The sequence below is a fragment of the Cucumis sativus genome, chromosome 3 (genome assembly GCF_000004075.3).
Source record: "Cucumis sativus cultivar 9930 chromosome 3, Cucumber_9930_V3, whole genome shotgun sequence".
NCBI lineage: Eukaryota > Viridiplantae > Streptophyta > Magnoliopsida > Cucurbitales > Cucurbitaceae > Cucumis > Cucumis sativus.
The window spans coordinates 5,847,573-5,864,854 of record NC_026657.2 but is presented as its reverse complement, the minus strand read 5'-3'; the positions used below and the strand labels follow the sequence as shown (position 1 = coordinate 5,864,854).

The 17,282-nt window shown below is 35.3% G+C and overlaps 1 protein-coding gene across 2 annotated transcripts in view; it reads left to right on the top strand.

Moving 5' to 3' along the window:
• The first annotated feature begins 2,118 nt into the window (after positions 1 to 2,118).
• LOC101211136 (cullin-associated NEDD8-dissociated protein 1) overlaps positions 2,119 to 17,282 on the top strand; it is a 35,258-nt gene continuing 20,094 nt past the window's right edge. Inside the window, exons 1-6 of one of the 2 annotated variants that reach the window (XM_004133687.3) lie at positions 2,119 to 2,278; positions 2,658 to 2,756; positions 2,869 to 3,038; positions 3,313 to 3,523; positions 7,451 to 7,616; positions 11,481 to 11,610. In XM_004133687.3, the coding sequence (XP_004133735.1) occupies positions 2,721 to 2,756; positions 2,869 to 3,038; positions 3,313 to 3,523; positions 7,451 to 7,616; positions 11,481 to 11,610 (713 nt within the window). In that variant the 5' untranslated portion in view covers positions 2,119 to 2,278; positions 2,658 to 2,720. The remainder of the gene's footprint in view (positions 2,279 to 2,657; positions 2,757 to 2,868; positions 3,039 to 3,312; positions 3,524 to 7,450; positions 7,617 to 11,480; positions 11,611 to 17,282) is intronic. The other variant, XM_011652277.2, reaches the window with a different exon arrangement.

Genomic DNA, 17,282 nt, shown 5'->3' with positions numbered 1-17,282 from the left:
AAAAAAAAAGAAAAAAACAAAAATGGAAAGTACATAAATGACATTACAAGTTAGGGGAAAGATGAAAATATGTCATCTTCTCTATTCGGACTCTAAGCTTTCACTTATAGATTGACCGGAGAAGGAGAATGACTCTTATAGACGGTGAAAAGGCTAATCTTTTCCACCTCTATGTAGGCTTTTTCTTATTTAGGCATATGGTCGGTCCGTTCAGACATCTGACTTCTCTCAAAGTTGGCCTTTACTTGGCCCATTTAGGCTCTCACTTTAATTGGTAGGGATTGAGTACTTTTTATAGGCAATTCAAGCGAAAAACTTATTTTCTTTTGAACATGTCAAGATTGAAAACTGCCTTTGTCAAGTCACATAAACTCTATCTACCACTTTTGTCTTTTCTAAAGAACCTTTTCTCGCATGTTTATGTAGATCTCGCTATAAATTGAACTTGCTAGGTAAGATATTCTCGCGTAATCTTCATGTGAGTTCCTCTACGATTCACTAGCTTATTTTTTTTTTTGTTCATATATTACGTTAAGACACTAAAAACAAGATGAAATAGACATAGGGACTTATTAGAGTGTATTTCTGAATATTTATGAGTTTACAACACGAGTTATGTGTTTTGACACACACTTACTACACGTTTTGGTCTCGTTATTCTATCTAAAAGACTATAATAACATGTATTTCTACAAGTTATCCCACTCCAAAATTTAGAATAAGCTTGTCCTCAGCATCACTTTATATTATGCTTGTCTCCAAGCACAATTCCTCTTCTAAGATTTACCTTCCTCCTTGCATTTCTAAACTTCTCAAAATGCGAGCTAGTTTTATTCGTTATTTAGAGTTGACCCTCATGGGTCCATCAAACTCTTACTAAGCTTGCTTAGGCTCTCTCGTTAGTTATCTTGAGTAGACTAAAATTTACCTACAACTTTACATGTGTTTGACAATGTATACTTACTAATTATAGCATTAGTTGTAGTTACTCACTATATTTAGTTGACAACAAACTATCAACAATTTAATTACAAATATGATTCATGTTAAAAATTCATACAATAATTATTATTTTATTAGACTTAATGGTTACAAATAGACGCGAATGCCAATTGAGCTTAGCTCTTGTTGGCCATATATTTATTATGTGTAATATCATACAATTTATAGTATGTTACATAATACATGCTATATTTTATAAAGGGAATTTTTCAGAAATAGCAAATTTGACATGATATTTATAACGTATAGCAAATTATATAATCGATAGTTATTGATATGTTATATTGATAGAAAACTACACTATCTTGGGAGTCGATACGCTATAGTGATAGTCATTGATATAATCTAAAATTTTGCTATAGCTTGTAAATATTTTAATTTTTTTTCTATTTTTAAAAATGCCCCTTTTACAAACATATTATATTGCATTTTAAGGGACATTTTCAAATATGGTAAAATAAACTAGAATATTTTAAAAATATCAAAATTTTAGATTTTATCAATGATAGATACTCATAAACTTCTACAATTGTCTATCAATATCTATCATTAATAGAATTTAAAATTTACTTTATTTTGCAAATATTTTATTAAACTTGCAAATTTTGATAATTACATAATTTTTATCTTTAATATACATGATTCAACATTTTAAAATTCAAAATATCAATGTAACAAGAAAAACAAAAATATCGTTGGCAAAGTTTGCATTACTTAAATAACAAAATCTAAAAATAATTTTTTAAAAAAATGTCATTTTCACTCAATATTTATAGAGTATAACAAAATAAGATCAGATGCCAACTAAAATCTTAGTATATTTATAAATATTTTAAAAAATATTATTATTTAAAATAATTTTCCTTTTAAAATTAGAAACATTTTGGAACGTAGCAAAATATTAAAACGGTTTACAAAATATAGCAAATTCTATACAAATTTCTATATTCTATTAAAATTTATTTGGTTATATTTTGTGACAATTCCCCTAAAATTACCAAGCTAAAACTAAGGTTATATTTATTGAATTAATCTGAAAATAGGGAAAGAAAAACGAAGGTATTTTTAAGAATATTTGCCGCTAACCCAATCTTAACCATAAGCATTTTAAGTTATTTTAAAATTAAAAGAAAAGAAAAAGATTAAAATAAAAGAAGCAAAGAACACAAACGAGTCCCCTACTCAGATGCTTTCATCTGATCTACACTCTGACTCCTGAACTTCCGACAACGAGCTATATCAACTGCTTCCTTCCGGCCAACGCCGGCCTTTCTTGGTAGGTCACTTCTTTCCTCTTGGATTATTTTCTCCTCCATTCCCTATTCCCATGTCTGGATTTTTTGTTTTCCAACTTTCAATCCCCTCCATTTCGATCCCCGTTGATGTATGAACCACCATTGTTGTACTTTCTATTGCTTTGTTGTTGCTTTCTCTGTTACGATTTTCCCTCTTCAATCCAATCCTATTTTCTTAAGAGTACGTGCGATGATGTTGCGGTCTGGTTTTGTTTTTTAGGGTTTCTTTCTTTACCTGCACCTTCATTTTGGATATTACTCTTTTCGAGGTTGTTAATTTCAGTCTGGAGAATCTATAACTTGTTAACAAATACATTTTCTTTTTCTTTGTTTTCTGTTTTCTGGGTTGTGACTTTACAGATCATTCACATTCTAAATTTAAGGCTAGCGGCATTCTTTCAGGCCCAAACAAAGAGTTCACTAATGGCGAATTTAGCGATGACGGGTATCCTAGAGAAGGTACTCTTTTACCGGATTGCTTGAGGAGTTAGACTATATATCTATTACATTTTTATTTCTCTGACATTTTTGCTGCTTATGGTTGGTTTGACTTGTACGAGTGTTTCATTAGATGACAGGCAAAGATAAAGATTACAGATACATGGCAACCTCTGATCTATTAAACGAATTAAACAAAGAGACTTTTAAAGCTGATACTGACCTGGAGATTAAACTATCCAACATCATCATACAACAGCTTGATGATGCAGCTGGTGATGTTTCTGGGCTGGCTGTGAAATGGTATGTTCGGATTTTACCTTTTCTCCCTGTAGACCATTGGCGTCAATACTCATTGCTTTCGATGCAATGGCAATTCCAATAGATGATTATTTTCTTGTGATCTTGTAGACTGTCTTTTTCTTCAAAGGAACCTATTCTTATGAGTTATGACATTATGCATGTATGTGAAACGAAAGGATGGAGAGATAGGATTGGTCAAGTTAATAAGAGTATTGACGTGGTATTGTAATTCTTAACCATTTCTTTTGAACTCTTTCGTCAATTGGAATTTCAGTCTTGCTCCATTAGTGAAGAAGGTTAGCGAAACACGAGTTGTGGAGATGACAAATAAACTTTGTGACAAATTGCTTAATGGAAAGGACCAGCACCGTGATGTTGCCAGCATAGCCTTGAAGACAGTTGTAGCTGAAGTTTCTGTCTCATCTCTTGCTCAATCTATTCTCAGCTCTCTTTCACCCCAATTGATAAAGGGGATCACAACCGCGGTGAGTGTCTGAAACAGTCATTTAATTCGGTTCATAGTGTCCAAGCTAAGAGAATTTGAAACAGCTGAGTATTCTATTGGCTTTCATGCCAACAATTTTTAGCTTCTTAGTTTTCAGTCTATTTTTTTTATATTCATTTTTAATAAGAAACAATCTCATTGACTAAATGAGACATCCAAGGATATCCACAGATACAAAGATACCCATACTAAAGGGAGTACAATAGATGTTTCCAATTTGTAGTGAGGAAAGAGAAAACTATAGCTTTCTAAAGCTGTTATTGCTTTATACCAAAAAAATGCATTGAAGATGGCGGAATGAATATTGTCTTCTTTAGTCTTGCTTGTTTTTTGGAAGATTCTTGCATTTCTTTCATCCAAAATCTTCCACAAATTTGTACAGATAATGCAAATCTGTAAAAACTCTTTAGTCTTTGAATGGTAGATCATTGGGCAGCAAATGGAGCCAATTCTAAGTGTCAGTTCGGGAGAACCACTGACCAGTGAAAGCAATAAAAAATTTGACCAGATGCCTCTTGTAGTGGGACAATGAAGAATAAGTGTTCGACAGATTCATTGTTGGATTGGCAAGACAGCACCATGAAGGTGATAAAGAGCCAAGGACAATGTTTCTGTAATCTGTGCATGGTATTAAGACGAGTTAGTCACTTCCTGGAGAAGGAATTTTACCCTTTCTGGACAAGAATTATACAATGAGCTAATAACTGAACGATCAGCAGGCGCTCTTGAACATCTCAACAAGGTTCTTAGTGCTCTCATCATATGCAATAAAACTATTGAAACTTACCCATCAGACCTAACATAAAGCCTATACAACATTGATTACTAATACAAGGAAATCTAGTGGGGCAATCCTTACTTGAATAAAAATGTCTAAATGACAAAGGAAAACAAAAAATAACAAAAAGGCCATTCAGCATCATGCCCAAAATTAGGCTGAGAAAATAAAAGCTCGCCAATACCAATTGAACTCCAAAATACTGCAACTGTCAAACTCCTTAGAAAGCATGCACCACGATGAAGCGTTTCTATGAGCGACTTCATAATGATCCATCCGGTCGAGAATTTGTAGTGAAAAACCCTTTGATTCCTTTCAAATTCAAATCATAATTTCGCCAATATTGCTTCTACTGCGTTAGACCCAAGTAAACGAGAGGTTTTGTTGAAACACGGTCCTTCTAAAAGCTTTTGTATTGTTTCTCTACAATCATTACTGAACACCCAAGATAGATTGAAGAAGGAGAACAAATTCTCCCAACACTTGGTTGAATACGAGCACAAGAGAAAAAGATGAATCAGATCTTCTCCGTGTTGAAGGCAAAACGGGCAAATGGATGGATATAGGCAACTTGAAGGCAATTTATGCTACAAAACTGATAAGACAATACTGTTCTTGTATTTTGGATATGATGAGCTTGCTAAGGGAGTGTCAACTGTCAACCTAGTTGAGTTGTCCGGGTTATTGATCCTCTCTCTCTCCCCATTTCTAGGCTTCTCTAACTGTCAACCTAGTTGAGTTGTCCGAGTTATTGATCCTCTCTCTCTCCCCATTTCTAGGCTTCTCTATTGTTCTCACTTCTCTTGTACTTTGAGTTTTTAATAATAAAAAAGCTTGTCTCCTTTAAAAAAAAACTGATAAGACATTTAAATGGCGAACCAACAAAACCCAAACCATAATGTTTACTCTTCTAGGACTGGTAGTCTTGCATAAAGCCATATGCAACACCTTATCTAATGGGGAAGATGGAGAAAGATGAGTTGTTAGAGACTTTACTGAAAAGCTTCCATTACCCACTAAAGTTCATGTTCTTTTATCAAGTGCATCAGAAACCCTCCTTACTGTAATTTTACGAATCATATCTGAAAATTATGAAATTTCCTCTTCCTTTGTCAGAAGGTGGAGGAAGACTTGGACCATATTCTTTGGTGTTGTAACATTGCGAGTGGTATTTGGGGTTCTTTTTTCCAAACGTTTGGTTTGATGTGTGCTCGTCATAGACTTAGGGTTATGATCCAGGATCTCCTCCTTAACTTGCCGTTTGGGGAGAGAGGCCGGTTTCTTTGGCAAGGTAGTGTGAGTGCGATTTTATTGTTTTCGGTGGGGAGAGAGGAGCGACTAAGTTTTTAGGGGTATTGAGGGATCCTAGGTAGTTATGGTCCCTTGTCTGCTTTCATGTTTCCTTGTGGGCTTCTTTTTCCCTTTTTTTGAAAAGGAAACATAATTTTTCGTTGATAAAATGAAAAGAGGCTAATGCTAAATGCAGTGTTTTAAAAAGCGCCCTAAGGCGCGCGCCTAGGCGCGCCTAGGCTCAAGGCGCCCACTTGGGGCTTATTTGTGAGGAGGCGCAGCGAATTATAAAAGGCCCATATTAGGCGCGCGCCTCAAGGTGAGGCGCGCCTAGGCGCAAGTCGAATTAGGCGTGGGCTTTTTTTTTATAAGTTATGGGCTGGGCTTTAATTATAAAAAACTATTATTATCTAGGTTTTTTAAACCTATTACGTAAACGTGAAGAAAGAACCCTTCTCCTTTCGCGCCTGAAGTTTCTTCAACACGACTCTTCATCTACTTCTTCAGTTCTTCGTCTTCCGTTCTGCTTCTACTTCAAAAACTTTTTGCTTCCTTTTCCACCCTTCCGTTCCGGCCACCCTTCTTCACACAAAACGGGTGCTGCGGCTGCCATTACTCTGTTTTTTGGTGCAAAAACAGAGGAAAAGAGAAGACAATAATATTCTGTGCTTCAGTTTTCGCATCCTCCATCTCAGCTTTATCACGGGTGAGTATCTCAATCGTTCAGTTAACATCTGCATTGCTTTCTCCTTCTTCTGTAACTCTTTGACAAGAACATCAAACTCCATTGTTTTTTGTTTTCATAGCATGGTATACCCATTGAGTTAGAAAAAACTCTCTAAAGTCTACATCTTCTTCTTCTTATACTTCTCGACTTCAACTTCCTTCGATAACCCAACAAACTCAACCTTCATCCCATCCATCTCACAACACACTCCCCTCCAATCCTCCATTTATAACAACTTATATTGGGTACCTATATTTTATACATTGATATATTTTCTTCTCTTTTTATATATAGTGCGCCTTATGAAAAAAAGCTCGCGCTTTTTTTTGCGCCTTGCGCCTAGGCTCCAGAGGACCAATGCGCCTTAGTGCGCCTTGAGCCTTTAAAAACACTGGCTAAATGATAAAATAACCTTCAAGAGGATAGGTTGGTTACAAAAAAAAAGAAGCAAAACTATTGAGATCAAAGAGGATGTGACACCACAAGTAAACACTTAAAACCTAACAAACTAGCTCCTGAAATGAAACCAAAACTAGATTGCACTTGAGCTAAAATCCAAAACCAACAAAAGTCCAATAAGCAGATGAGGTAAGAAGTCCAATAAGGTTGAAAGAGAGAGGATCAAACCACAAATCTAATGTTGCTTCCTAGGTACACTACTAGGAGAAAAACACAACTTCATAAGAGCAAAGCAGTAAGACCAAGGTGCTTAAACCCTAGAAAACTTCTAAATTAGTTCAATTGCAGGACAAAACCACCAAGTTATGCTTTGGCTGGCTGATTTCCCATTGGGTTTCGATTTGAATTCGATTTTGTATAGTTGGAAAAGGGGAGAAGCCTGTATATTCTTTCATTTTTTCTCAATAAAAGTGGTTTTCATTAAAAAAAAACAAACAGAATCTGTGGCAAATAAAGCATGATAATTATTTTTCTATAGATAAATAGACTTGAAAATCATCGTCTATCTATTACCTACAAGTTAATTAGCTTCTGATTTTGTTTCCTGAAGAATATTTCTAAACTTAATATTTCCTTATTGTTTTACTGTTCTAAGGTTCCAAGCAGTAAAAGCTTAAGTTTAGGCCGATAGATTTGCATGTTTTATTATGCAGGGAATGAGCACAGAGATAAAATGTGAGTCTCTTGATATTTTATGTGATGTTCTCCACAAATTTGGAAACCTCATGGCAAATGATCATGAACTTCTGTTAAGTGCGTTATTATCCCAGTTGGGTTCCAATCAAGCCAGTGTTAGGAAGAAGACCGTGTCATGTATTGGTAAGACTTAATTGATAAATGCATTCATTATGTCCCATTTTCTTTTTAATTTTTGTTGACTGTTTTTTCTAATTTTAATGTAGAGTAACTAGTAATTAATTATTTTGTAATTTTTCATTTGAATTTAATTGTTTTAGCTAGTAATTAGTTGTTTACATAGTTAGTAGGTTGTAGGTTACCTCATTAGTCTTCTAAATGTAGACGATTAATTATTTGTTGGTCATTTACATCTTCATTCTTAATAAACGCTCCTTTGAGGATCTTGGAGATGTTTTTCTTTGATGCTTGTTTCCATCAAATTGGTATCAGAACAACCTTGTGACAGGCCAGGGCTTGATGGCGAGGAAGATGACAACCACCTTCAAATATGATGTAGTTTAGTCTGGTTGAGAGTTCAAGGACTACAAAGAGAGGAAAGAGGAGGGGTTATCTTTAAGACTGACATTGGCCTTACGATCGTGTTGATTGAAACTGTTTTTATATAATTTTGGGGAAGAAGTGGGGTTAAGTGGAGAACTGGGATGTGGAATTATCTCAAATTGATAAACTTTCCTATTTTGTCAACTGGAGGACTAGGGGTATTGGCTATGACAAGTCTTAGATAAGGATATTCATTGACGCGTTTCCACTATCTGTTAGTGGTGGATGTCTTAAGTAGGTTAGTGCTGGCTTGACAAAACTGAATCTTGATCTCCACCATGGTTTTCTTGGATTTTGGGGAGGAAGGGTAGGGACTGGGCCTTCATTTCTAGAATGTCTGGAGATTTCCCTGTTTTTTATTCAAGACATGTGGAACTAAGTTTTGTAGCTTTTCGTTGGGGTTATTTCACTCATGCTTTTGCATGTGGGCAGTGAGTTTTGTAACTCTGTCTTTCGAATTTATTATTTTAATGGGTTTTTCTAATCTTTCAAAAGAAGACCCATTTATCCATTTGAGATCTAGCTGACAGGGTTTCAGCAATCTGGACAATCTTCAATTACAGCTTCTTTACATGGTCGTTTCACCTTATAGATGTGTCGTTTGCAAATGGAAATCCCAATCACCTATATTTATTAATGTCCATTTATCAAAGAGTTCTGGAATGGCACGATGCTGTTTTTAGTTGGCAAGTGATCTTACTTAGCAATCCCTACAATCTTCTCAACCTATCCTTGGGCTATCCTTTCAAGGAGAAGAAATCTTTTGGATGAATCTTGTTCGTGCATTTTCGTGGTCAGTTTGGTTAGTAAGAAATCTATGGACTTTTAATTCAAAGGAAAGAACCTACCCTGTTTTCTTAGATGGTGCTATTTTCTATTCTTTATCTTTTAGTGTATATTGAATCCCCATTTTTCTTCGCATGGTTTAACTTCTCTGTTGTCTGATTGGAGTTATTTATTGTAATGCTATTGAAGTAGAGCGTTTCTCTTCCTCCTTTTTTTAAAATAAATTTTATTGATCAACAAAATTGTTTCTTATAAAAAAACTTATTTTTTTTGAAACAGAAACAAGCCTCTTTATTAATGATAATAAATGAGATTTAAGCTCAAAGTAGAAGAGTATTATACTAAAGGCAAAAGAACTAGGGAGGAATATAGTCTAAGTTAAAACTTAGGCAACAAAAAGATGGCAACCTAAAAAACGAATTCAAACAGAAAAGTAACGAGAAAAACAAAGCCTTTCCAAGACGAAACATCTGTAAAAAGCTAAATACAAAGCAAAACTTAAAAACTCTCTCAAGAGGAGACCATTCGAATATAAAAACTTGCACGCCCAAATCCTCAAGATGAACGGAGAAAGAGAAGCGCCAAGGAGAAGCAATCGGCTGCCTCAACAGTGTCTTGCAATGCCATCCAAAACCCAGAGTAACTTGAAAAAATCTTCCAAAACAAATAGAATCTGATTCCAAAAGAACTCCCCGAAGATTTCAACTAGGGATAAAAAACTTTCTTTTAATAGAAATAAATATAATAAAGAAAACTACACCATTTCCTATAAATAGGTTATTATTATTTTTAATTTCATTTTATTGGAATCCACATTAAGTTATTTCTTTTATAATGTAAAATGAGTATTGGTTGTGTGAAGGAATTTGTGGATTGGATTGAAAAACATTTATTGATTGAAAAACATTTACTCACAATCTTAGATCTCGGTCGTGATACCGTAGTACCTACGATGGGGTATGTTAAAGTACCTACGATGGGATATGTTAAAGTACCTATGATGGGATATGTTAAAGTACCTACGACAGGATATGTTAATGGTTTCATATGTGAATGATATGGTGATGTTGCATGGGGTGGGGATCTGGATTATCGTGTTTGTTTTGCAGTCATGTAAATTTGGAGTTTCCTGGGCATCCTAAGATGCTCGTATGGAAGGTATCTCAAGGGTTTTGGATGAAACATTGGTTTTCTAGATTCCGGTGTTAAGGACATCTTTCTTCTACTATTTTTCCCTTCTCTCTTATCTTTTTTCTTTTATTTACATACACACACACATATATGTATATAAGTCACTCTTCTTTATTTCCATTTTATAATTAAAATAAATATTGTCAACTATCTATTTCTCACTCTCCATGGCTATATTGTAGTTGTTTTTATTTTTTAGAAATATATTCAAATTTATATATATTTCATACAAATATTAAATTAATATATATTATATTGTTGAAAAATATAACAAATAAAATAATACAGCTATATAATTAAAAAGAGATTTACATTAATAAAAACAAATATTAGAGCTCAGTAGTGTGACCTTGTAACCCAAACAAGGGCGTTAAAGTGGTTGGAGGTTGGTCTAGTCCCCAAAGTAGGGTTTTTCCGAGATAATTTCTGGCCTGTCCGTTCCAAGTAGAGAATCGAGCCTTGGTTTTCAAGAAAAAATTAAAAGAACAAATATGTTATACAAGTTCAAATCATATTAAATTAATTATAAACTAATGGATAGTCGTAAGGGCATTCTTGGAACATCATGTAAATTTTAAACATTTCCAAGTAAAAATTCTATAAAACAAACACCATTATCCAAATGTTCCTAAATATATTTAAAAATATTCTTTCAAGAAAAACATGGTTATCTAAGGATTTTGGGCATTTGTAGTTCTGAGCATCTATAATATTGGGCAACTAAAGATTTTGGTTATCTACATTTTCCAAAAAACAAAGGGGCCTTGAATGATATGGTGATGTTGCAACATAATCTTCATATGATAAGGGTGCTATGGGGTGTCAGCCTAGTTGAGATGTCCGGGTGCACCTATTGATCCTCTCTCCCTCCATTTCTAGGCTTCTCTATTATTCTCATTGTATAACTCTCTTGTACTTTGAGTTTATTAATAATAAAAGGAACTTGTCTCCTTTAAAAAAAAACATAATCTTCATAAGATGAGAGAGTTCTTATAGCAAGGTTTGGTCCCTTGCTAGATTCTTATTTTATTTTTGGTCTCTATTTTTAGGCGCTTTTGTAAATATTTGCTACGCGTTTCCACTATCTATGCTTTTGTATTCTTTCATTTTTTCTCAATGGAAGCTAAGTTTTTTGTGTAAAAAATATAAAGGTGGGATTGTTGAGTACCGTAGGTTTTGTTTTGTTATTTTAGTTATGTGGAACTTGATAGTTTGGTGATACCAATGATGGTAATCAATCAACTTTGAAAACTTGAGCATAGTTGGACGTTTCAACGTATTTCCTAGACCAAGAGGTCTGAGGTTTGAATCTCCATCGTATATATTGTTAAACTTAAAAAGAACATTTATATCATTTAAATCACAACATTTATTGTAAAGAATATATTGAAATGTCATCTATTGTACTTGTTCAACTTTTGAGCTGCTAATAGACGTTTCTTGAATTTATGATTTTATTGCCTTCAGCTTCTCTATCTTCAAGCTTGTCAGATGATTTATTGGCAAAAGCAACAACTGAGGTTGTTCGATGCTTAAGAATTAAGAGTGCAAAAGCTGAGATGACACGCACAAACATCCAAATGATTGGTGCTTTGAGGTAAGATTTATGACAAAAACTTTCTATGTAAGATGTGTATTGCATTCTTCATGCCATGTCCTGTACGAAATGAAAGATAAGCATATTTTAATGCCTCTAATATTTTAGATTGTTCAGTCAAATGGACAATATGACTGTGCTGTGACATTTATAGTCATAACCCACATACAACACTTCAGGGAGAGAGAGAGTGAGAGTGAAGATCTCTTTACCCTTTTACATTCCTACCATTTCCCTCGAGCCGCTTGGAAAAGCAGGATGATGCTTCAAAACCTTGTCCATCATTGAATAATAGTCTTAATGCCACATCAAGCAAATGCCGACCGACTTCAGAAATGATTCGAGTTCTAATGAGAATTATGACGAGAAGATATGGCCAAAATTCTTAGACACTCTACATGCAATATACCATTGTGACCAAATTTGGAAAATGGACATATTGATTTATAAAAAACGAGTGATTTTGTTTGCTTTTTAGTGGAAGACCTCCTATTTTTGATTGTGATAGCTATAGGAGTTTTCTGGAGCTGTTTATCTCCTTCTATGTTTCTTTACTTTCTGTTTCGTATTTGCCTTTTTTGGTTGTTTTGTTCTCGTTTATTTGGAATTTATGTGTTTTTTGGATGTTCTATGAGATATGATGATGGTGCTAAGGAGTAGTCAACCTAGTTGAGATATTCGGGTGCGCCTCCTGATCCCCCTCTCTCCCTTATTAGGCTTCTCTATTACACATTGTATGATTCTCTTGTTTTATAATAAAGAAGCCTGTCTTCGTTTATAAAAAAGTGATTTTTGCTTTTGGTGCAAATTTGTGCTGTTTGATGCTAATGCTATCCTTCTTTTATTTCCTATTTTAATAAGAACAAAGTTTATTATTAGGGGCTTGCTAATGCTCAAAATACAAAGATAATAAAAAGACGACAAAAAGTAACCATTCTACCATAATTCAAAAGACTATGCAGGAAAAACAAAAACATTCCAATTTAAACAAATATCTTCAATAGAGAATCCTACAAAAGACTTGAGAGAGAGCACTAAGAAGAGACATGGATAGAAGCGCACTCTAACTGATCACAAAGCAAAGAAGTGACTTGGCATGAAAAGCATGTTGGTTTTTTTCAAATCAAATCTCCGTGAGGATAACTTCAACTACATTTGTCCATAGCCACTGAGATTGAGACTTCAAGAAATGTCCTACCAATAAATGAATTACAGTGTCATTAAACGAGATGCCAGACACTCAATCTATGCTAATGATAGAGAACAAATGCCCCCAACAAAACTTTGAGAATATGGATTCAAAGAAAAGGTGTTGAAGGTCTTGAATAATAGCCAAACAAAACGGGCAAATTAATCATCCTGCCTTAAGGTAAGTTCTCTCCTCTCTCCCTTCTCCTCCCCTTTTCTAGTGGCTGGTTTCTTCATCAGTCTTTTCCGACAAGTCTCAAAGCACAGTATGGAGGTTGTCAGTTGCAAAATCAATCAGTCCCACTACTACATTTGGAAAGAGGAAGATAGTTGTTTCATTGAAGATGTGGAAGCCTGCAAAAGCATTTCTATTTCCATTAGCCAACTCAGATGGACTTAGTCAGTAATCTCTGATTTACTCAGAACTTCGGTGGATAATTATTTCAAAAAATTCAGGGACATTGATAGAGGAAGATTGAGAATTTCAAAGTTTCAAGCAAAGTCCGGATGGGTCCTAAGCTGCGATCACTAGCCATATTCATGGGGTATTTTCACTATTAAAGTTTGCTCATGAAAAGATTAGCAAGGATGGAAGTCGTTTTGCAAGATGCTGGAAAAATTTGTAGAAAAATTGGACTATTTTAAATGGTACTCTTGTAGTATCTCCAGTTTTCCTTCTCCGCAAATGGTAGAAAAGTTAAGTTATGTTGATAAGACTAAGATCAGTAACCCTAAACTCCCAGCTCCAAGGTCTGAAAAAATGGAAGTTAGTCGGGATTTTAGTAAAAAAAGGAAGCTAGAAGCGGACAGTCATCCTTCCCCTCCAAAACAGAAGCAGTGGTTGATCAAGAATCATGAAGTTGCTAAGGTTAACTTTGAAAACCTTTGGATTATATCAAAATTATTTGCTTCAGATGACTGGAGATTGATCCATAAGAGGCTGGAAGAAATTTTTCGAACGAAAATTGTAATAAATCCTCTATTTGATGAGAACGCCCTCGTTAGTATTGATCAAGGATCGATCAATCATTGACTTTGTTGGTGAGGAAGGAAAATGGGGGGGGGGGGGGGGGGGGGGAATTTCCACCTCAAATTCGAAGGATGGGACGACATCGAACACAGTCGGCCACTTGTTTTAAAGGCTATGGTGGTTGGCTCAAAATGAAAATCTTTCCTCTGGATTATTGGTGTAGAAGCACTTTTGAGGTTATTGGGGATCACTTTGGAGGTCTTATTGACATAGTCGTTGAAACTCTGAATTTAACAAATTGTAGTGAAGCCCGGATTCAAGTAAACTTATGTGGTTTTGATCAGAATTACAGATCTAAAGAGGGTAAATATTTATCTACATTTTAGTGACTTTGAGTTTCTAAATCCTCCTAGACCTTCCAAAGTTCCTTTTTTGTTGGATGATTTTAAAAATACAATTGATCATTTGAGAATTAGAGATTTCTTGTTAGAGGAAAATTTTGATCTTTCCTCCTTTCCATCTGTAGTGAATGTTCCAAAATCAGTTTTTGCAGCACTTCCTAAGAGTAGAAATCTTTTTGAAATTCTGAAGCCCTTTCCGGCCATCCCACTGGCGTTGGAGAAGAAGACAAAGGCCGACAATCAGGTTGATAGTGAATTAATTGCGTGGGCATCTGAACAGCCTCCCTCTTTGAATGTTGCCGAACCCAAGATAAACAGCTGTTGCAAATTGGCAGCGGGGCCCACAAGTGAGAGGAATAAAGAAAAAAAGGCCAACTTAATTACTATTAAGAGTAATTTTAATTCGGCTGCTGAAGATTTATTGAGAGAGAAAAAAGGATAAGGTTTCTTTAATTACTTTCATGAATAATTATGTTATATCCGCCAAAGTAATTAAAGAAAACTTTTCCCCTTCCACCCAGCGACTCTCCATTTCTGGCCAACACTTCTCCTCCACTCCCTTTAGTTTCAGGAATCTGCAAAAGGCCTAAATCTGCAAAAGGTAGCAAATTTTTTCAAGCTCCGAAAATCCTCAATCATTATATTCGGTAGTAAACATCCTTCAACAACTTATGGACATCCTTATTAAAATCTGAGTTGAATGATGGTTCTGCTCTCAAAGTTCTAATTTCAGCCCCTTCTTGGATTCACCGTTCTGAGCCATCTATTTCAGAATGTAATCCAGACCTTTTGGAGGTATGCAGCTCCAAAATGCAGACCTCTAATTGCCTCATCAGGTCAAACTCAGTTTCTCCTACCAAGCAATTCAATTATTCGAAATTTCCCAACTCTAACTCTAAAGTAAATTTGATTTGAGACTCTCCTTTTCTTGCTGCCAATTCCTCTGAAAAGCTTCCCATCATGGGCTTGGATTCACCTTTTAGTGTCAGCAATGAGGAGTCTTTGGGTTTCCTTAATGGTTTTGACTACAAGTGTAATGCAGAAATTGAAGGGGCAGACCTCACTGCCTTATTTGGATGAAGCCATCACCCATCCTCTCAAAGTACCCTCGGAATTTCAATTGCCTAAAGATCTGCTGTCCTTGGTCAATGATTGTGGCATCATTTTGGTTTAAAGATACAGCTGACTGGAGGGTTCTTGACTGATAAACGGGCTGCATATGGGTAGATGTTTAAATTAAGCGAATGGGCGCATTTTTCATCTTATGATGTTGGTGCAAACTCTGGTTCGAGTGCATCTCATACTGTTGTGTATGATCGTCAGAAAAAAGGCTAGTGGTAGAGATAATCGATGGAAAGATTGTTTTGTTGACGAGGGACATCTTATGGATAAAAGGGTGAAGGAACCTTACATAGCATTTCTGAAAAGCAAAGAAGGCAAATGGATTCTGTGGAATCTGCAAAAGATATTCCACGTTTCATTTTATCTTTCAAGGATCAAATCATTATGATTGAGGTGAAACACCCTTCGGATTATTTCAAGATATTTAATAATTTCTTTATAAGAGAGTTGAAGCCTGGTGTTAGACCAATTGTACACGTGGAATGTGGTGATGTTGCAGTTTGTGCTGCTGTTTGCTGACTAATGGCATTTAAGTTATTTGATGACAGCCTAAGGGGTGGAACTTTTCAGTCAAAGGTCCTTTAAGGAAAAATATAAGTGCAAGTGCTTTTAAGGATGGGTCGTTGGTGATATTTCAATTGGCACCACAAAACTTTCATCGCTTTCATTTTCCAGTCTCTGGTTTCATTGAACAAATTGTAGACATACCTGGATGCTTGTATTTTGTTAATCCAATTGCTGTCAATAGCAAGTATTGCAATGTCTTCACAGAGAATAAGCATTCAGTAGCTATAATTTTAATGTCCGATTTCGGCAAGGTTGCTTTTGTTGCAATGGGAAATACCTTGGTTGGCAGCTTAACCTTCAAAAGAAAGGGTAGGGAGATACAGTAAAGAAAGGAGAAGAGTTTTGGGTATTTCTCTTTTGGTGGAGCTTCTGTAGTTTGTGTCTTTGAAAAGATTGCAACGCAGCAGCTTGGTGCTCTCGCCTCTCTAAACAATCAGTTTGTGAATTACTCCACTCAAGTTCTTTGTCTCAACTGGGCAGTCTTTATCTCTCAACCAGCCCTGTAGGGCCTGTTCTGTTTTGGTGACTACTTCGTTTTCTGGCCGGCCTTCTTTGGAGCATAGCTTATATTTTCGTTTGGTCTAGTTTCCACAGTAGCAGCTTTTGCTTTTGTCTATAGGCTCAGCCTTTGTACTGCTGTGTTTGCCCCATTTCCCTTTCTTTATTTTCTTTATTTCTCTGTCTCAGCTCTCTACATTAGGCTGGACTATGTCTCCATTGTATTTTGGCATATTTTATTTTCTAGTTTTAATTGGGATATGTTGTTTTGGTGCTAAGGGGTGTCAATCCCCCTCACTTATTGCTCTATAGGCTTCTTTATTACGTTCATTGTATAACTCTCTTGTACTTTGAGTTGTTATTACTAATAAAGTAGTTTGTCTCCATTTCAAAAAAACAAAACGGGCACTTTGAAGAAGACAAGCAGTGAGATTGAAGCTTCCCTTTGTTGGGTGGAAAAGTAATTTAAAGACCCAAGCATCATTTCCTAAATAAGAATATTAGCCATCTTGGGCATTTAGACTTCCTCAATGCATTATATATGAACGTAATGCATTATATATGAACGTTTTTATAGCGTCAGAGGCAACTGAATGCTTTGATATGGATTTGACTGAGAACTTCACTGAAGGATCTGAACTCCAAATTTGACGGTCTGGTTTATTTACATACACACACACACATATGTAATTAGATTTCATTGGATATGGTTTTGTGTAGCTTGTTCTCTTCTTTGTTTAGCTTGATCTCTTCTATTTGGAATTTGTTTTGTAGCTTTTGTTGTAGAGGTAGACTGAATTTTCTATTTTCTCTTGCTCTTAGTAGTATAGTACTCTTGTACTTTGAGCTTAAGGCTCTTTTATTAATAATAGTTTAAGACTTGTCTCCGTTTAAAAAAAAGAGCATGTAGCGAAAAAGCCCAGGGA